The sequence below is a fragment of the Rhagoletis pomonella genome, unplaced genomic scaffold, assembly GCF_013731165.1.
Source record: "Rhagoletis pomonella isolate Grant_MI unplaced genomic scaffold, Rhpom_1.0 Rhpom_scaffold_00005, whole genome shotgun sequence".
NCBI lineage: Eukaryota > Metazoa > Arthropoda > Insecta > Diptera > Tephritidae > Rhagoletis > Rhagoletis pomonella.
Genome location: NW_023458559.1, coordinates 1,850,935 through 1,873,106, shown reverse-complemented (window position 1 = coordinate 1,873,106; position 22,172 = coordinate 1,850,935). Strand labels below are relative to the sequence as shown.

Sequence of the window (22,172 nt, the reverse complement as noted above, 5' to 3'; positions counted from 1 at the left end):
CTTTGTACGTATGCAATGCAATTGACGTTTTGGAAGTCAGCCAAACACTTGATTCGCCGTTGTAGCTCTAAGCAGCAATGTGGTGTGGATGGTTGTGAGCGAGCACATAATCCACTTTTACATTTATCACATTACAAACGCTCTGTTACGTTTACAAAAAAAGAAACTCATGTTGGGGCCGTACAAAATCTTAATCTGTTCCATTCGAAAGAAAAGAGGAGTGCTGTATTTCGCACTCAGAACTAAGTCCGTACCCCATGCAGTGCAAGGAAAATGCAACGCTGTATCTACTAAGTACGGAGTAACACATAACCCTGGCTTCTGACAGCATGTATTTCTTCTCCCTCTCGTTTTTCTCTTAAAATATAATAAATAAAAATAGAGTTTAAATTTAATTTTTAGTCATAAAAATACTTCTGTTTGATTTATCATAATCGCCACAATTTGGTGACCCCGACGACTCTTAAAGCACAATGCCTAACGAAGAAGCATTCCGCCATGCAAGCCGCTGTGCAGCAACCTATTGAAGATCCACGTCCAAGCGAAGGCGTTACCGAAATCGCAAAGGTGACCGTGAAAATTCCACCATTTTGGCATGCAAAACCTGAGCTGTATATTGCGCAGGTGGAGTCGCAATTTATTGCCGCTGGCATTTCGAGCGACAGGTCTAAGTACCACACCGTAGTAGCCGCCATCGAAAGCAGCGTCCTCGCACAAATTAGCGACATTATACTTAATCCGCCAGTTGTGTACTTGTATAGAACCCTAAAGATGCGCTTGTTAGAGCAGTTTGCCGATTCCGAGCAAAAAAGAATCAAAAAACTACTGCCGGATTTAGAGCTTGGAGACATGCGTCCATAACACCTGCTGCGCGAAATGCGCCACCTGGCTGGTAGCGAAATGAACGACGGTATGCTCAAATCTATTTGGTTTAACAGATTGCCGCAAAATATTCGCTCTATCATATCGATTAGCACCGAGCCTTTAGACAAAGTCGATCAAACTTCTCTGGCGCAACAAATATGTGCTTTGACGAAAGAGGTTGCAGAGTTAAAATCAAAGTTAGAGCAACGAGGTAGAGAGAGGCGACGATCCGATTCGCGAAGACGCGCGCGCACACCAAGCAGTGGCGCGGACATTTGCTGGTACCACAGGAGATTCGTAGAAAAAGCTACAAAGTGCCGAAAGCGTCGACGACAGCCAGATGCAGATTTACAGCTATACGCTGCCACCAAGTCAACTATAAAAACGTACGGCGTGAAATCCCTCTGCCTCAACATCGGTCTTCGCCGAAAATCCCAGTGGAACTTTATTGTTGCGGACGTTTCGCAACCTATCCTAGGGGCCGATTTCCTGGCGCACTTCAAGGTTCTCGTCGACCTGCATCAACGCAAGCTGGTGGATAGTTTGACAAATGCTTCGCAATGCTGCGCTATCAAAAAAGTCAACGGTGACGTAGGTAAATGGTCATTTATTAATCGTGATATGCCTTTTCAGGATTTTCTCGGGGAATTTAAAGACATAACACAGTAAAACCAGGGTCGGAGAAATGTCGCCTATGGTGTCACGCATCACATCATCACGAAGGGTCCTCCCGTTTTTTCGAAGCCGAGGCGCTTGGCGCCAGACAAACTGAAAGCCGCAAAAGCTGAAATTCAGTCGCCTCACGAAGTCCGTGGGCGTCCCCTCTTCACATGGTGTGGAAAAAAAACAGCGAGTGGAGACCCTGTGGGGATTTCAGGCGGTTAAACAGCGTAACCGAATCCGACGGCTATCCGATCCCCCATCTCCACGGTTTTACACACGCACTGCACGGTTGCAAAATTTTTTCCACGATCGACTTGCGCCGTGCATATCATCAACTTCCAGTGGAAACCGCTGATGTACCGAAAACCGCTATGACGACTCTATTCGGAATGTTCGAGTTCGTTTAACGCCGGCCAAACGTTTCAACGTTTTATGGACCACATTCTGCGCGATTTCGATTTTGCGTGGCCTTATCTTGACGATATTTTGGTTTCCTCGAGAGATACGGACGAGTATAGACACTTGCGCACGGTTTTCCAAAATTGCGCGAATTTGGCATCGTAATAAACCTGAAGGTCATTAAAGAAATGAAAGCACCAGAACGAGTGTGCGACCTTTGACGTTTTTTGGGTATGTTGAATTTTTTCCGTCGGTTACTACCAAAGGCAGCGGAGAGCCAAAGGGTTTTGACTAGCCTCATTAAAGGGAATAAAAAACGCGACACCTCAAAAATAGAATGGAATGCGAAAGCCAACGAAGCTTTTCAGCGTTGCAAAGCAGAGCTAGCCGCAGCCACCCTTTTGGTATTTCCTAAGCCTGGCGCACCCTCAGCACTCACGGTCGATGCTTCCGGAACGGCACTCGGGGCCGTGCTACAGCAACTTGACGGCAACCAATGGCAACCTCTCAGTTTCTACTCGGAACGACTCAATGCCGCCCAACAGCGCTACAGCACGTACGACCGCCAGCTTTTAGGTGCTTATAAAGCGGTAAAGTACTTCCAACATATGGTCGAGGGACAAAAATTTTCCATATACACGGACCATAAGCGGCTCCAATTCGTTTTTCACCAAAAAATGGAGAAAGCTTCGCCTAGGCAAATAAGGCATCTTAATTTTTTTAGCCAATTCACTACCGACATCCGCTACCTTCCCGGCAAGGACAATGTCATAGCAGACGCACTGTCGCGCGTCGAAGCGATTCACGTTCCGCAAACAATTAACTACGCGAGTTTGGCTGAAAGTCACATTACAGACGACGAGCTTCAGCGGGTAAACAGCAATAATTGCAGCTTAGATTTAAAAGCGTTCGTCGGGCCAGGTACGGAGGCTAAAATATATTGTGACGTAAGTACTGGTAACGCACGTCCGTACCTCACAGAGACTTTTCGTAAAATCGGATTTGAATCAATCCACAACATCTGTCACAGTGGCGCGGCCCAAACCATAAAGCTGGTAGCAGAAAAATTTGTGTGGCCAAATATGAAAAAAGACTGTCGTGGGTGGATCAACAGGTGTCTGTCCTGCCAAAAAGCTAAAATTCAACGCCACAACAAATCGCCGATATCTACATACCAGCTGTCGGATAAGCGGTTCGAGCACGTCAACATGGACATATTAGGCTCCTTGCCGCCATGTCAAAGTTATCGGTACTGCCTCATTTGCATTGACCGTTACACGCGATGGGTAGAAGCATACCCTCTCGAAAATGTTACCGCAGAGCCAGTCGCCTACGCTTTTTACTCGAATTAGATATGCAGACTTGGCATACCATTGAGAGTCACCACCGATCAAGGGCGCCAATTCGAATCGTCGCTTTGTCGTGATCTCAACCGACTTCTGGGTATTCAGCACCTCAAAACAACGGCGTACCACCCCGCCGAAAACGGTATTATAGAGCGCTGCCACGGAACGCAGAAAGCTGCGATTAAGTGTTACCAAACAGAAAATGGGTCGAAGTATTGCCATTAATTCTTCTGGGCTACCGCTAGTCTTACAAAGAAGATATAAAGTCAACGCCAGCAGAACTAGTCTACGGTGGGACACTTCGATTGCCCGGTGAATTTCTCCACCACATGTCTAACGCCAACGCTACTCTCGCAGAAGCCGATTTTGTAAATGACCTGCGAGCAAGAATGCGTAAGCTAACGCCGACTCACCAACCACTCGAAGCCATCCACTTTTATCGAGACTCGATTGGCAACGACGCCCTACGTGTTCGTTAGAACAGACAGCGTACGCCGACCACTCCAGGCCCCTTACGAAGGGCCATATCCCGTTCTAAAACGATGTGAAAAATATTACAAAGTCGACATTCGCGGGAAGCAGGTGAACGTTAGTATCGACCATTTAGAGGCTGCGTACGTCGTTAACGAAGACCAAGAAAGCACTCCATCGCATACCAAGCAGCCGGAATACCACACGCGTTCAGGCCGTAAAATTCGCTTTCGTTTTCAACAGGAGGGGGAGTAATGTGGCACTCAGAACTAAGTCCGTACCCCATGCAGTGCAAGGAAAATGCAACGCTGTATCTACTAAGTACGGAGTAGCACATAACCCTGGCTTCTGACAGCAGAGATTTCTTATTCTCTCTCTCGTTTTTTCTCTTGACACAGAAACATCGTGCGCTACAATTATTATTCATTTAAATAAAGTTTAAATTTAATTTTTAGTCATACAAATACTTGTGTTTGATTTATCATAATCGCCGCAGGTGTAACGCTGCATGCATATGGTAAGTCTGTCAACACATGGGCTTTTATTGATGAAGGTTAGGCTTGTACACTTATGGAGCAAGACTTAGCTAAAGAGCTAGGTATTGCCGGTCCAAGGGAGGAACTGTGTTTACAATGGACAGATGATATTAAACAAAATGAAACGAATTCTCAATCTGTTGCCCTGTACATTTCCGCACAGCTACCTAACGCAAAGAAATTGTATATTAAAAATGTGCATATCATAACTGCACTTAAGCTTCCTGTACCATCATTAGACTTAGCTACCATATCTGCTCGAGGACATCTAAAAGATCTACCAATTGCTCCATATACTACGGAACGAGCACGGATTCTTATTAGCTTGGAATAATAATAAGCTTGGCCGCTTATTATTCCCTCAGAAACCAGACAAAGGGAAGGTGATGAACGCGTTGCAGCCCGATGCAAAATTGTTTGGTCTGTGTATGGGTGTGGCAATGCAAATAAAGGTTCACACCAACGAGTAACGGGACACTCAAATAGACGCGGTATTGGAAGTGCGGTACATAACTATACTATACCTGTGGTGCGAATCACTACGCGATTTTAACAACCCTTGTTATTGTTAAGTCAGCTAAACGACAATTTTAACAATTTAGCTATTCAGCAAACGTTTCCCTAACAACATTCGTTAGCGCGAAATCAGCTGTTGTCGTTAACGATAACAAAGGCCGCTAATTTGACCACGTCTATATTGGTGTTGTTAATGAAACCTAAAAGGTACGTTCTACAATTTTTTCGTAAGAAAATAAATGCACAGCACCGCTAGCAAAAAAAAAATATCAAAAATGAAAGGATTTTTCAGCAACTTCAAACTTGCACTTTATTGTACTAAAACTAAATGGGCTACAAAACCGCATACATAATTTTTTATTATGCTCATTAAAAACTGGAAGTTTTACGAAAGTTTATTGAATTTTGTTTAAATATTGCAGAATACACTATTAAAAACAAGTAATATAAATTAAATAACAAAAAAAATAGTTTGTAAAACTTGTCAATATGTGTTGCGGTTATACTTTTCCAATAGGGCGTAAAACAAATGTAGAAAACTTGAAGTTAAAAGGTGATAAGTCTATATTGAATTTAAAGGAATTGAATAATTAAAGTTTTCAATTTAATACTTCTACATCGTTTATTAAAAATATAAATATCATATATGTATGTGCATATTTAAATATATCTTTATTAATCATCATGACACCAGCATAATAAAATCAGTCTTGAAAATAAATATGTTAACAAACTTTTTCATGTTAAATGATTTTTGTAAACTTTTTATTTACAGCTTCGAGTAAAATATGACAGCAGAATTCAAAATTATGTTGTTTGCTACTTATGTGTATTTATTTATTTTAAATAATTTTATTTCTAATAGTTCCATCTACTATATAACAACAGAAACCACATAAATATAAGTTTTAAAGCTTGCACAAAATTCATAAAAATCAATCAAACTTGAACAAATTTTCACCAAGATTTCGAGCCTTTTATTCAGAATATTTATAAGATTTTCGGGTATGCAGTTTTGTAGCCAATTTAATTTTAGTCTGACAAAGTGCAAGTTTTAAGTCGCTAAAAGTTACCGTTGATTTTTTGAATTTTTTTTGTGAAGTGTGTTGCGCATTTTCTTCCATACAAAATACTTGTGAGCTTTGTGCTCACATGAGCGCCTTGGCATATGCAACGGAGTTATGCCCATTAGCGGCAGCACAGTTAGTGAATCGCAAAATCGTTACTGCAAACAACAAAAATTGTTAGCTTACAACTCGACAAGTCGCGTTATTAACAGTCAGGAAATCTGTTACATTGTTCGGCGAGGGCGAGGTGGGGCATAGGCATGGTGGCGGGCCCTAGCTAGCTCGTCGGATGGGTGGGTCGTTACCCACCTTACCTACACCCACATCAACAAAAAAAGTTTCTAGTCATGCCTAGTTATGCTAAGTGCAGAGAAAAAGTAGGGTTGGAAAGGAAGAGAGGAAATACAATATCGAAAGGTGGAGTCGTCCCTCCCCTTCTTCGTGAGTCCTACACGAAGCCATGGATGTTGCTGCGACTCCCACCGTTTAGCAACACCCCCTAATCCTGACATAGGTCCGTCTGTTCATTGGTCCATTTGTCCGCTACCGGTCCGGTCAAGTCTACACCTACATGTCCTCTCTCCAGCCCAAGTGTATCACCCACACCAAAAAAAAAATAACGGTTCTAGCACTCCATATTTAGATTCCCTACTTCTCAACGAAAGAAATATGTATTATATGCTTTTGCACTCTTTTTGTGCGCCAACTTCAGTTCTTTGATTACTTTGTCTCGTAAAAGCTGTAACCGGTCTACATTGGAGTCAACCTGAAAATCCGCGTCCTTTATCGTGCCGAGCTTTCGGTATATCTCGTATGATGCACCATGTTGTGTAATCGGCATACCGAAAGTCGAAAAATACGGGAAACAGTTGATCGCGGAACGGACTACGCTACTAAGTGCAAACGCAGCATCACTGATGTGTTTATCCCAACTTTTCTAGTTGTCTTTTATATATGACGGCACCATCTGCAACACGGACCTATTGATCCGCTCTGCAGCGTTACCTTGCCGCGAATAAAATGCTGTTTTAATATGTCTCGTGCCATATTTATCCAGAAAGCTGGAAAATATTTCCGAGGCAAATTGTTTGCCATTGTCAGAATGGATAAATTCCGGTATGCCAAATATAATAAAGACTTCTTTTTCTAGGAACTTTATAACCTCGGCTGAAGTGGCTCTTCTCATAGATTTCAAAAATATAAACTTAGAAAAATGGTCAAGACAGACAAAAACAAAAAACATTACCATCACAAGTACGTGGGTAAGGACCTATAAAGTCGATATACAAGCGTTGGAAAGGTCGTTCTGTTACGTGCTGATTCCCCATCAATGGTTTATGGAATGCGTTCTTCGTTTTATTCCCATTACAAACTTCACAGGCATTGAAGTGTACTTGCACATCTCTCACCATACCCGACCAGTAGTACTTTTCTCGTACCTGTACAAGCGTCTTGTGGATTCCAGCATGGCCGGCTGAAGGTGAGCTGTGGGTGGCCTCCACTAACCCCTGTCGTAACTCCGACGGTACCCGAAGTTTCCAGGTCTGGTCCTCTTGAAGATCAACCCCCCTGTTAAATTGCGTCCGTTTGTACATATACCCGTCCGAAACACATGTCAGCCAGCTTGTCCTTGTTCTCGTTCACGGTCTTCCTTAGTTCGTTGTACTTATCCGAGTCGAAGTATGGTGATTCTAGGCAAATGTTCATCACCCTCTCATTTATCACAATTTCCTCCATATGCATCCGTGATGGCATATCTGGAACAATATTTTGTGCCCCCTTTCGGTGCTGGATGTCAAAATCGTAGGCTTGGAGTTTCAGGCTCCATCTGGCCAGCCTACCAGAAAGGTCCCTTTGATTCATCAGCCATTTTAGGCTGGCACGGTCAGTTATGATCGTGAATGGCATACCTTCTACTTACGGCCTGAACCTTTTTACGCTTATCACGGCTGCATAACACTCCAGTTCGGTGATGCCATAATTCTTTTGCGCTTTATTAAGCTTTGCCGAAACATATGCTATGGGCCGTTCATTGTCTTGGTCGTCCAGCTGAAATAACACCCCACCCACTCCATCTTTTGATGCGTCACACTGTATGTAGAACCGTCTATTAAAGTCAGGTTGCGTCAGTACGGGAGCCGAAATGAGGCTTTCCTTCAGCCGGTCGAATTATCTCTTTGCTTCGTCAGTCATGATGAATTTCTTAATCTTATCCTTGGTGAGACAGTCGTGCAGCGGAGCTGCGATGGTCGCGTAGTCTGGAATAAAACGACGGTACCAGCCTGACATACCTACCGGCGGAGCTGTGTAGGCGTCTTAGGCTCAGGGAAGTCCCTAACAGCTGCAACATTGTTCGCATCAGTTAGGATGCAACCATCACCCACAACATAACCAAGGTAACGAACCTTCTTATAGCAGAATTTACTTTTTTCTACTTCCCTCTTACGCTACACTTTCCTCGTGCGTCAAAGAGTGATGCACGGCGTCAAACTACAGGTCCCCTCGACGGGTACGAGCTCTGAAACGGCAGCTAGTTCTGGACGTTTGAGTGTTCCTTTATTCACAACAGCCATGTCGAAAGCCTTCCAGAAGTCTATCCCCAAATATACATCTTGTTGCAAACCAGGGACTATTAGAAACTCAAGGTCTGGCGTCAGGCCACCCCATAGCACTAGGAGAGTTATTACTCCTGTAACTGACACTTCCCCGCCATTTGCGGTTCCCATGCGGTCTTTGCCCAAACAACTCGCCCCCGCGCCAGAATCTAGGAGCGCTAACACCTCCCTGCATCCTATCTTGGTTTGAGCAAAGAATCTGTTATCACCTTTAACCGTCACTATAGTTGACACTATCTTGCTATGGATTCTCTTTTATAACTTGTTATTTTCTCTCATCTTCTCAATTTTCGTAAAATTCCTACTCTTAGCTTTCATTGCAATGCTCTCACAAAATATTCGTTTGAGTGCCGCCTCATAGTCCAATTTACGTTGGTGTAGACTCCTTCTGTCACAATTCTTACTCTCAGCATCTTTCTGCCTAACAACTTTACTGTCTTTTCTTTTTAGCAGTTGGTATGCTAGTTGATTTCCGGGTGCTCCTTCCCCTGGCTGGAGTTCCCGGCAATCTCCGCCAGCATCCCGTTTCCCTTTTCCGGCTTGTACACACAAAACGACGTGTCCGACGTGTGTGATGACTTACAACGATTCTCGCTACAGGCATATCACAAGCAAAACCCAACATAAGATGAAATGGGGGCGGACAAAACGACTTGATAGTGGATTGGGTGCTTTTCACCGGCTGGGAAACTGGTGCGCTACTTTGGGGCCGTTTGATTCAACGTTGGTGCTAGAATTACGTTCACACGGTGCACGGTTCTTCAAGGGATTATTAAACGCCTCCAGAGATTTTGTTCCTATGTGTTCATCCAACAGTGCCAATTCTGGATAAGCCAATTCGTTAATTGCCTTATTTCTGTTTCGGTTTTCCTTCATGACCTTTTCTGCGCGCCTGAATTCAGTCTTCAAGTCGGCCAGAGTATTCATCTGTGACGCGAACGTGAGAGATTCTTTTTCAGGAATTTTCTTTCGCAGGTGAAACGTGAGATCTTGGACTTCTCCGTAAAACTCGTCAAAACCTTCTTGCAGTAGCTGCTTCCGTTCCATGATCTGTCTGATTATCTCGTAATCGGACTCCGCGGTTTTAAAGTGGGCGAGCAGCTCATCTTTTAGCTCGAAGAATCCGAAATCCGGATCATCGGCGTGATCTTCGAGCACTTGCCAATACCAATTCAACGCGGAGCCCGTTACGAGACAATGGAAGTCAGTGAAGAGCTGATAATAAGAGATCTCGTGCTGCGCTCTCATCTTCTCGATTCTGAAAAGGAAACTCTCAACCGCAATCCCTTTCCCCGTACCGTCGAATTTTATGTGCCACTTATCTAAATCGACTTTCTTCCACTTTTCCGAACCTCGTTCATACACTGCGCCATCATGTCGTGTTGTTGCGCCATCATCGCCATCATGCGGCTCAGTTGCTCGACACTGGTCGCAGTTGAGCTCGGTTCACTCCCTGGAGCATTCGGACGTTCAGCATCAGTCTCTTGACTGCGCACTCGGACCTGGCCCATCGCTTCCAGCAGCACCTTGCAGGTCAGGTTCAGACATCTCGAATAGCTGGTATAATTTCCTAGAAAAACTATCAATATAGTCGGTTCCGTTGGACTTTAGCTCATGCTCGTTCGATTCACTTGGCTGGCGTGTAGCTTCTCTTTCCAGGGTACTAAAAATACGGGCTAAGCACCTGTTAAAAAGGTCTGTTGAAACGAAATCCACCGGATAAGGCATACCAGTATCTATTTGGGTAAACAATGACCCGACCACTTGATTTTCTCACGCTCTTGCAGCGCCACGTGTAACCCTGCGGTTCGACCCTAGCAGACCTAATCCTCCTGTGACAACTCTGTCCTGGCCCTCACGTTCTCCCATTCACTCACAACTACGCACTCAGATCCAAATTAGAGCCGATTCGACGACGATTTGTAACACACGGTCTAACAATGAAAAGTATCTCGTATCGCACTTCAAAGCTCAAAAAAAAACTTTAAAAGAAAATCAAGCTTAGAAACTAAGCAAATATTCACAAAACAAAAAATTTAATTATTCAAGTGGAGGATTATGAAAATCCAAAAGTTTAAAAAGAGGTTAAAAAAAAAATTCAAAGAGTTCACAAATTTTCCTTGAAGGTAACTTCTAAGGCAAAAGAAAACGAAATCTCGTAAAACTCGAAACAAATCCAATAATCCAACTTAAACAGGATCGTTTAAAGAAAGTTCCAGAGGAAAATCAAAAATTCAGTAACTCTAAAAAGAATACGTATGCATTTAAGAGGCTAGAAGTAGGGTAATTCACTAGTAAGCCAATACATTTGTTATTATAAAAATGTAAGGAGTTGTATATATCTAGGTATAGATACGCACTTGTGTATATAAACAATCTAAGGAAAAAAAACTAATATTAAGGAAATTCAAAAGGGTGATTTCTTCTGTTAGGTAAATTCCAAAATGTTTTATTGATTTTGATTTTTGTTTTTTGTATACAGATATGTATGCACAATAGGGCGGGTCGAAAATCTAATTTTTATCAAATCCCTTGGGAATAGTGCAAATATATTGTATCATGAAGTCAACAACAAGCCTGCAAAATATCAGTATTTTATTTAAATTGTAAGAGCCCACGCATCGACCGCCAAGTGACACACAGCATACTGGTCGAATAAGACCAATTCCTGTTGAAAAGTCTGGGTTCAGCAAAAAGGTTTGGTGCATATTATTAGATAATGAATTCGTTAACGCAAAAGATAAAGTCAAATATCATTTGTCGCAGCTATTCAGCTTATCGTTAATCTCAAAGTTATTTGGTTTTCAACCAAATTGTAATTGTTTTGTTGATAATTACACTGGTCTTCAGTCAAAAGATGTAAAGAACAGAATTCATATTTCTGGGGTGTATTTAGGTCGCTGGTTCCAAATATTCTAATCTTTTTTTAATATTAGCTATAGTTTGCAAATTTGGGAACAATTTCGGTAGCTCTAATAGAAAAGCCATTATTTTCCATCACCGTGGAAAAATTTTGTTTATGCAAATGAGTATGGAAACACTGAGCAGGCACAACTTCCAGAAACACTAATTAGTTTACATATGTTTATGCATACAATAGGAAAATTGCAAATATAGGAAGTTGACAAAAATTTTGGTTCAACATTTTTTTTATTTTTAAATAATTTTTTTTATAATGTGAACGATTTTCATAATATTATTATCATAATTTTCTTCAAAGGGTGTTACAAAAAAGTGTTACAGAAAAGTGTGCCAGGGAGTGACTTTTTTGTTCAAACTGAATGCAAAGCAATATCGTCCATTGGAGAGTCCTCAAAAGGATTTCTCATGATATGTTAAAGACTATTGCATTAACCTGCAGTCACTTTTTCACATAATGCAATTAATCTAATATCTAATCTTGGACAATAACTAAAATATTTTTATTTAAATACTTATGCACGTCCCCGACTTTCATATAACGGCATATTTAGAAACCGAGAAAAATGTGATTCTTATGTGACTAATGAAACCATTCCGCTCCAATTTTCAAGACTGCATAAATGGACTTCTTACCCTGATTATATTTTGTTAATGTATATAAATACTAATTTTCTAGAAATTACTATTAATTTATAAAACGATTCCTAATCTTGGACAATACATGTTTGACTTCATATACCAGGATTTTGAAAACTGACCAAATCGACGTGACCAAATCCATGGTTCTCTCAATATTATACAAACATCCGAAAACATAAAAACGTTTGAAATAAATCTCGTCTCACTTTTTTATATTAATTCAATTTCAAAATTCATATGGGAAAATTATCGTTTTTGTAAGTTTTATCTTAATATCTTAAAAACTTGTAGTCTTATTAAAAAATGATATATAAATATGAGACACTAAATTTAATAACATTTAATTTGATATATCGGCCTGTTTATAGCAATTAACACATTCCATAGATATTACGAGCCAAAGTTTCGTTTTCGAAATTCCTACACTTTGAATCAACTGTGCGGGCTAAGGATGAGTTTTAAATTAATCTTTCGTGGTCAATAACAATTGGCTAGAGCATATAAAATCGACCCAGCCTAATGCACAATTAGGTACGTATATGAATAAGTTTATAAGTGTTCTTTATTTAATTTATTTTTTTCTTTCCTTTTTGTTTGGTTTTCCTTCTAGTGATTTTGGTGTGAAGTGGTGATACATTTGGCAAGGTCATTATGTGAGTGATATGTTAGTATGTCTTCGGTCCGGCGTCCAAGTCAACAGAAAAGTGCGGCACATCTACGTTCAGGATACTTGTCCCAAACCTGGTTGCCATCCTAAGCCCTACCCCTTGTGTCACCCCGCGTTAAGCCTCACGCTTATACAGTGCTTGACTGCATACGCGGTAGCTTAACCGGATGCCTACACCATCGTCTCTAAACGTCTCCCAGTAGTACCAATTCCGCTCTTGGATACCACTCATACCCGTATTAAACTAGTAGGATGAACTCCAAAAGTAGAAAGGATACATGTCCCCTCTCCAGCCCAAGTGTATCACCCACACCAAAAAAAATAACGGCTCGAGCTCTCCATATTTAGATTCCCTACTTCTCAACGAAAGAAATATGTATTGTTCATTTCTAATCTATGTTTTTTTTCACCACCATGAACTTATACCTAATACAATAGTGAAATTTAACTTAATTTACGCTAAGGGAAATGTACTTAGTAAGAAGGAATCTAAGCCCTATAAGAATACGTTCAATTCACTAAATCTTCATTCGAGCTTAAAATCATTAAAAAAATATATATATTATAATGAAACTTCAGCCGCAAAAACGAAATTCAAATAAAATTCAAACAAAACAAAGAAATTTGAAGAATTCGTTCTAATCTTATAAATAAAAACAAACAAATGGAGTATAAGTAGGTTTTATGCTCCACCATGTCTTAGTTGCGCACGGATTTAACTATGTGCATAAGTCCGCGTAAATCCAAATGTCCTTATATACATATGTATTTACGTTGATTGTGCGACCGAAAACCCACAAAAGGAAGTGCTCAATGGATCATACACCCGTATAGTTTACACTCAAGTAATTGAAATAACTTCACTCACCTGGTCACTCCAGCGATGTTGGTACCAGCATGCCGTTGCGAACCTATGTGGGAAAAGAGAGTGTACATACATATATGTGAGCCTGCCTGCCCTAGAGGTACTGAGTAAATTACTTTTATTTTCTTTGGCAGATCGGTCACTCGCTCGTGTTGGCGGGCATCGAGCGGGTCCAATTTACTATAGCCATCCAAACACGAATGAATGGCAACCGAAATGTGCGCGTAAAAATCAAAAGGAGTATCGAGCAGCAGAAAAACTTATTAGATATTGTGCAAAAACATAAACTTAATGAACGTATAATATTAATAATAATATGAACAAAAATTATTGTGGAACATTTAAAGGTACCCGAGCGCGTTCGGAACAACAAAAAAAATTAAATGAAATCCAATCCGAAAGAAATCAGACAAGTGCGGGTAAATGATTCCAAATTGATTCCAAAGATTGGCGAACTCCGGTGCCTATTTATTATTACCCACTGAAAAAAAACGGATTCAACGAATAGAAATACAAAAAAACCAAAAAAAAATGGAAAGGGCGAAAAACCCCAGTAAAGGTAATTTAACTTCTCCTAATGACAATATTAGCAAAAAAAATTATCGCAATTTTTCCATGCAAAATACAACCCCCCGCTGCATGTTTGTGCTGACGGCACTGGCTTTATGCGGCGGCGTCAAGCCGTTGACGTCGAGTCTCGCTACTCTACTCTAGTTGTCGTTCCTTTTTACTGCCCTTCTCCGGTGTTCTCCCTCGTTAATGACAGCGCTTTCCAATCAGTTGTCTTCTTTGCTTCCAACGCTGAAATCCTGGAGTGTTCCTCAGTTCGTTTAGGTAACTATGTACACATGTATGAGCAACTACTTAGGCACGTCGCTCAGCTGTGCTTCTCTATGTACTTGTCCAGCTTGTATATACCGAACGTTGACCTACTTCTGGCTCACATACACACATACGTACTGGCGACAGCTGATCTAGTGGATGTTGCTGAGCTGCTGATGTTTCTGGTGTTAGTGATATTCCAGGTGTTGCTGATATTCCTCGCAGGTGTTTAATATAAACGCTGGTTCAAGGTTTTGCACCTTGTGTGAAGTGCTCAATCGCGTGTACTTATACGCCTTTGCCCCAAACCCGGGGGCGAGGTCCCTTTGTATAATTATTACTGGCGACCTGTAATGAAAAATATAACCTTTTAGTCACTTTTGCTACTTAGGCGCTAACGCTCATACGTGTACATGCATACACATATATGAACAAACATATATACATGTACCCATGGGCATAAGCACATAAGCGCTCATGCTTGAGTGTTTGCCTTGATGATTCTCACGTTCAAGATTGGAGATGGGTCTCTTCCTCAGACAATGTCGCAGACGACGCCACCAAATGGTGTACATATCCAGATTTTAATAACGCGTCTAGGTGGTTCATTGGGCCTAAAGCGGTGGTTATACTAACATAGCAAGGCAGGGCATAATCAAGCAGCGCATGTGAAACAGGGGAGTGGTCATACTCCGCATATCGCACATTATATTTCAAAATCAGCTGTTTGGGAAATATCGATTTATTCATTAATTTGCTTTTCTGACAGGAGAAGTTGTTCAAAGAGTAAGTAACTAATTTGGCAAATTAAGTACACTTAATAAAAATTAAACATACTCCTACAGGTGTTTTCTTGATTAATACACCATGTGGCCTGATGGACAAATGGAAGAAGACTTCCTCGATTTGGCAGTTTTAAATATTTGCCGTCTTCAACTGAAACGGCAAGAATCGAGGCGAGTACGGCGCTGGGCGGTTCATCCAGTAAATAGGGTTCGGAAATTGAATGGATACTTTAGGAAAGTCTTCTTGAAATGCAAATCCCACGACAGCAAGATTTTTCTTTTAACCAGGATGAACCGCCCGGTGTACGATTTATTGTAAACGTTGCTAAATCCGTTTCTGGAAAGACCCAAGAAACAAATCTCTCCAGAAGAGCGCCTTGCGATAACACTGATGTAAGTTAAAGGCGAATGCTAGATATTCTTTACATTATAATAACAATTTTTTTGTAGGTACCTCGCACATGGAACGTCGTTCTAAATCGTTGCTTCAATGCACAGATGGGAAAAACAACTGTTCGGAATATTGTGTTAGAGACCTGCGAGATTATATGGACCACTTTGTCTCCAGTATATCTCAGCGAACCCTTTTCGGCGCAATATAAAGAGATTGCGGACGACTTTTCCAGAATGTGGAATATGCCAAATTGTGTAGGAGCGATTGACGGGAAACACATAGCCATCACTTGTCCGAAGAATTCTGGCTCGCTGTACTTTAATTATAAAAAATTGTATAGTATAGTTTTAATGGCTACCTGCGACGCCAAGTACACATTTACATCCGCTAGCATTGGAAGCTACGGAGGACAAAGTGATGGAGGTAACACAAAAATATTTTAAAGGAATTGGCATTTACTCAATTTAAATTTCTTTGTTTTATTTCAAGGTGTTTTCCAGCAAACAGCATTTGGACGGGCGCTGCTGAGCAATAGTTTGCCACTACCACCAAAAACGCCGTTATGAAGAGGATCGACGGAAGAATTTCCACTTTTTTTTGTCGCCGTCGCGGCATTCCCACTGAAGGAAAATTTAATGCGGCCATACCCTGGCGTACAACTACCTCCCAGCAAAACAGTTTTTAATTACCGATTGTCGCGAGCTCGTCGGGTAATTGAAAATAGCTTCGGGATTTTAACTGCTCGCTGGCGTGTCCTTCGAAATGTCATCGATTGTAGTCCGGAGAACTGCGAAAATATTGTTTTAGCGTGCTTGGTTTTGCACAACTTCGTAATGCTAAACGATCTAAAACGATGGTACTGTCCAGAAAATTTCGTAGATACAGATGACCCAGAACAAGTGACAACAAATGGAGAATGGCGCCGTGATCTGGAGGATCTGGGTGGTCCACTGACCTCTATAACGTCAAATCGACGTAATGCAAGCGCGGCTGCATTCCGTTTAAGAGAAAAATTGGCAGACTATTTATTGAATCAAGGTTCCGCCCCTTTTCAGTAAAATGTTCATTCATGCATACGTATTATTAATATTCCCATTAGTATTATTATTATTATATAAACAAACCCATATATGTAAATCAAAACCAAAAAAAATCCATTTAAACCAGTTTCAAACTGTGTTTATAAAATTAAGGAGAATTTTACAAATTTTCATCAAAATTTTAAACTTTTTACTAAGATTAAAAAAATACGGTATGCAGTTTCATAGCCCATTCAATTTTAGTATAATAATGTACACATTTGAAGTGGGTAAGAAATTGATTTAAAAAATTTTTTTTGCTGACGGCTCTAGAATTTTTTTTCTTATAAACATACAGCTGCGGTCAATAAGAGAGTAGCAAAATTAAATATTATGATGGGCTACAAACCTGCATACTCTAAAATTTTCAAGATTAAATATTTTTGAACTATGTGCAAGCTTTGAAACTTTTATTTATGTATAGTTTCTGTTTTAGATTGAAATATATTTTAAATAAAAATGACTAAAAATAAATAAATAAACATAATTTTGATACTTTCATCACCGCAACTGTATGTACATATGTATATACATATACATATCGTCATTTAAACTGCAAAACCGCGTATCAACAAAATGCAAAACCGCGTATCAGCAAAATGCAAAACCGCGTATGTGAAGTTGTATAAATTATTTTCTAGAGCGTAAAAACACTCATATTTCAAAATGGTTATCTTTTGTATAAAGCTATCGCATTTCTGGCTAGTATATTTCAAGACGAATAGATAAGGATTGAGCCAAGAGCTTGTGTGAGCAAATCCAATTTTCGGCAGCCAATGTCAGTTACGCAGTTTTGTACTTTAAACGACGATATATATGATATGACAACATGACTAGTTGTGATGACTTGCGAATCACCCAATTGTTGTATAAAAACAAAATTACTTAGATGGAAAAAATGAGATCTGCCAAGCAGGTACTCTCATCACGTGAACACAAAAAATATATGTAAATATATATATATATATAAATATCATACACCCCCATTTTTGACTACTTTTATTTTGTTTATTAAATGCTTTTTTTTATAAAAATCTAGCTCATTATAAAGAAAACACTACATAAATCCAGATTTCAAAGTTTGTAGAAAAATTTAAGAGTTCAATAAATTTTCACAACAATCCGTGCTTTGAGAATTTTTAGAAAAATTCCAAGTAGTTTATAGCCCATTAAGTTTTTGCATAATAAAGTATAAGACTGAAGGTGCTATAAATGAATGGGCTATAAACTACTTGCCTAGAATTTTTCTAAAAATGCCCAATGAATGGATTGTTGTGGAAATTTGTTGAACTCTTAAAGTTTTCTACAAACTTTGAAATCTGTAGTGTTTTCTGAAATGTGTAGTGTTTTCTTTATAATGAGCTAGATTTTTATAAAAAAGCATGTAATAAACAAAATAAAAATTGTAAAAACTGGTCAAAATATCGTATATCTATTATTATGACGAAGGGTGTACATACGTACAAGAACAATCCAGTTTTTAATATGCATACAGTCACTTACACATGTAATATACAAAACAATATTAAATCATTTGTATAATTGTTAGTCTATAGGTTGTGTACAAAAGTTTGACAAGCAACATAAGTCATTTATAATATTGTCAATATACCATTATTTGTTATCTATATTTAAAAATGATACTTATTAGACCTTTGTACACAACCTATAGGCTAACAATGTTACAAATCGTCGCTCGAATAAAGAAACAGTGTAAATGCCACATACACTATTATTCGATAATTGCACCATTGTATAGACAATCCTTTAATCTATTAGATAAATCTTTAGTTTTCTTAAACATCTCTTTGGCTCACTAATTTATTCCCGAAAAACTAAATTGTATTTGTATGGTTTGTAATGGTTTATAAAAACTTCCAATTCGTTTTTCTCAAAACTATTCTTTTCATGTTACACTATTTCATTATTCCAGCGACGAAATGATTTAATATTGTTTTCTATTTAAAGATGCCTTCACACGGGTCGATTTTTGTCGACTGGAAAATCGGCTAGCCAAAATATTTACATTTTACAGTTGAATTGCAATTTACCCGGGTCTATTTCGGATGAACGACAAAAAATCGACCCGTGTAAAGGCAGCTTAACATGCAATGATGTAATAGATAGTTATTTTAAATGTATACAAAAGCTTTTGAAACCTAAAACAAACATTCTAATACACTTGAATTTCAATATTTGGATTATGTTTGAATTAAACTAATCTTATATAGGTATCTAATATAAAATATACACAAGCATCAAGATGAGTCGTGACCTGCAAAGAAAAAGATATAAATGAATTTACATACATAAAAAAATGCAAGAATAATAAGTTATGTGATACATAGAGATTGAGCTTACTTTCCTATTCTTCGGGCTCCAATTTAAGGGTCATTATGGCATTTGCACATAAAAACAATTTTACCAACCTGTTGCTCCCAACTCTCGTGCGATGCTTGTACACCCCGCCCTCTTCCTCTCGGGCAATCTATAAGAAATACAAGATTTCTTGTAAATGGCTTCATTTGCCCGCACTAAATCCACCAGCCTCTCGTCGTCAATCATTCTGAAATTAAAAAAAGAAGAACAATTCAATTAAAATTTAGTATTTTTCATAAATAATTTCATACTTACATTTGCCCGCTTCTTTTTCCGCTTTCCAAATGTCAAATCTCTGCGTAAATGACAAATGTCAGTGTACAAGGAGAGTGGCAGCTCTCTTTGCGAATGTCACATAGCGAGAAATCAAAATTCTCCAGACTTCGCTGTCATGTTCTGTCGTGCGCTGCGTCGTATAATCGCTTGTATGCAAAGCTTATTAAACAGATTCGATATGTGATAGTACTCATGTTGTGCGCTGCAGCACAACGTAAGTATAACCAGCGCTTAACTTTATGAGAAAGTCTGAGGAGCACAAAAACGGACCTCAGCGTCGCTAGTAATAACGAGCACGATCTAATTTGTCACGTGGACGTCAAGCAACCTACTTCTTCGCCATTAGCAGTCATCAGTCCTGATCCGATGCGTTTTAGTAAGTGGGAAAAACCGCGAGGAGCTCAAAGGTATGTTGTTAAATTTCTGCGTATATTATGACAGAAATGCAAGCGACCTGCTAGAGTTGTAACTTTGGTAGGATAGAGTGACATGAAGAGCATTGAACATGCCGTCATACGAAATTGCCAAGAAGAAGCCTATTATTATGTAAACCCCACTGCACTAAATACTTTGAAATTCGCAACTGCTCGACCCGACACTGATACCGTATTTCTATGAGACTGAAGCCTTCAACTTTCTCAGCGCTATTTTATTGGTGCTGATCAAGCCGAGGGAGTTGCTCAACCGAAGCCACACATCCACGAAGTTTTACATTCCTACTCAAACGGTAGCTATACTAACACATACACACACTCGTACACATTCACATACGCTTAAACTGCCTTATCGAACTGCCTGGTTAACAAGGTCTCGCACCCTTGGCCTTCACTTTGGAAGCCCCATAGATGCTATCGCGACTTCCACATCCGGCGGATAAACACTCACACAAACCCAGTCATACCAAGTAAAAGCTGCGTTACAGGCTCGCAGCCGCCGATGGTGCCTGCGTAAAAGCAGTTCATAACGCAGCCTGTATCCTTGTAAATGGTCCGCCCAACGTGTGGCTTCGATCCACGACCTGTAGCCGGGCTTCCAATGCTGTGCCTGTATCAGTCAACATTTCATGTACACATACTTCGACAACCAAATCCATATCACAATAACAGGTGCTGGACATCTATAGAAATTAGTAACATGGGTATGTAAATAACTACGCAGGCAAATAAAGAAATGGGTGAAAAAATAAAATAAAATAAAATAAAATAAAATAAAATAAAAATAAATAAAATATCACAGTTGTAGGCATATATGGTCCAGTAAATAAAAAAATATCACAGAATTTATAGACACATGGTCAAGTAGTCTTCTTCTTCTTCTTAATTGGCGCTGTAACCGCCTAAGCGATTTTGGCCGAGTCCAAAACAGCACGCCAGTCATTTCTCTTCTGTGCTAACTGACGCCAATTGAAAATGCCAAGTGAAGCCAAGTCCTTCTCCACCTGGTCTTTCCAACGCAGAGGAGGCCTTCCTCTTCCTCTGTTACCAGCATCGCGGCCCGCGTTGAATATTTTCAGAGCAGGAGCGTTTCTGTCCATCCGAACGACATGGCCAAGCCAGCGGAGCCGCTGAATTTTAATTCGCTGCACTATGTCTATATCGTTGCAAAGCTCATACAGCTCATCGTTAAATCGTCTGCGATATTCGCCATCACCAACGCGTAAAGGTCCGTAAATCTTTCGCAGAATCTTTCTCTCGAAAACTCCAAGAGCCGCCTCATCAGATGCTTTCATTGTCCATGCCTCCGCGCCATACACCAGCACAGGCATGATGAGTGACTTATAGAGTGTGATCTTTGTACGACGAGAGAGGACTTTACTTCTCAATTGCCTACTCAGCCCAAAGTAGCACTTGTTGGCAAGAGTGATTCTCCGTTGGATTTCAAGGCTGACATTATTATTGGTGTTAATGCTGGTTCCCAAATAAACGAAGTCGTCTACTTTTTCAAACTTGTAACTGTCAACAGTGACGTGGGTGCCAAGACGCGTATGCTCTGACTGTTGGTGTGATGACAGGAGATTCTTCGTTTTGTCCTCGTTCACCACCAGACCCATTCGCTTTGCTTCTCTATCCAATCCCGAGAAGGCAGAACAGACGTAGCCCTTGTTTTTACCGATAATATCGATGTCGTCGGCATACGCCAGCAATTGTACGCTCTTATAAAGTATTGTGCCTGAGCGGTTCAGTTCTGCGGCTCTTATTATCTTCTCCAACATAAGATTAAAGAAATCACACGAAAGGGAGTCCCCTTGTCTGAAACCTCGTTTGGTATCAAACGGCTCGGAGAGGTCCTTCCCTATTCTGACGGAGCTGGTGGTATTGCTCTACGTCATTTTACACAGCCGTATTAGTTTCGCGGGGATACCAAATTCAGACATCGCGGCATAAAGGCAACTTCTCTTCGTGCTGTCGAAAGCGGCTTTGAAATCGACAAATAGATGGTGTGTGTCGATCCTATTCTCGCGGGTCTTTTCCAATATTTGGCGTATTGTGAATACCTGATCTATGGTGGATTTTCCAGGCCTAAAGCCACACTGATAAGGTCCAATCAGCTCGTTGACGGTGGGCTTCAGTCTTTCGCACAATACGCTCGATAAGACCTTGTAACCTATGCTTAGAAGGCTAATTCCGCGGTAGTTGGCGCGTATGGCGGGGTCGCCTTTCTTGTGGATTGGGCAGAGCACACTTAAATTCCAGTCGTCGGGCATGCGTTCATCTGACCATATTCTGCTTACGAGCTGATGCATGCACCTCATCAGCTCCCCGCCGCCGTACTTGAATAGCTCGGCTGGCAGGCCGTCAGCTCCAGCAGCTTTGTTGTTTTTCAGCCGCGTAATCGCTATACGTACCTTGTAATAGTCAGGCGGTGGG

General features: G+C 40.4%; 1 protein-coding gene and 1 pseudogene across 1 annotated transcript; both read left to right on the top strand.

Moving 5' to 3' along the window:
* The first annotated feature begins 498 nt into the window (after nt 1-498).
* Nucleotides 499-861, top strand: LOC118739737. The gene has a single exon (XM_036471248.1). It carries the CDS (start codon nt 499-501, stop codon nt 859-861), a length of 363 nt encoding a protein of 120 aa, XP_036327141.1.
* Nucleotides 862-15,921: 15,060 nt separating this feature from the next.
* Nucleotides 15,922-16,629, top strand: LOC118739736 (annotated as a pseudogene).
* The last annotated feature ends 5,543 nt before the right edge of the window (nt 16,630-22,172 follow it).

What these genes read in the sequence shown, in the direction of transcription:
- LOC118739737 (XM_036471248.1), top strand. Translation starts at nt 499, where the DNA reads ATGCAAGCCGCTGTGCAGCAACCTATTGAAGATCCACGTCCAAGCGAA.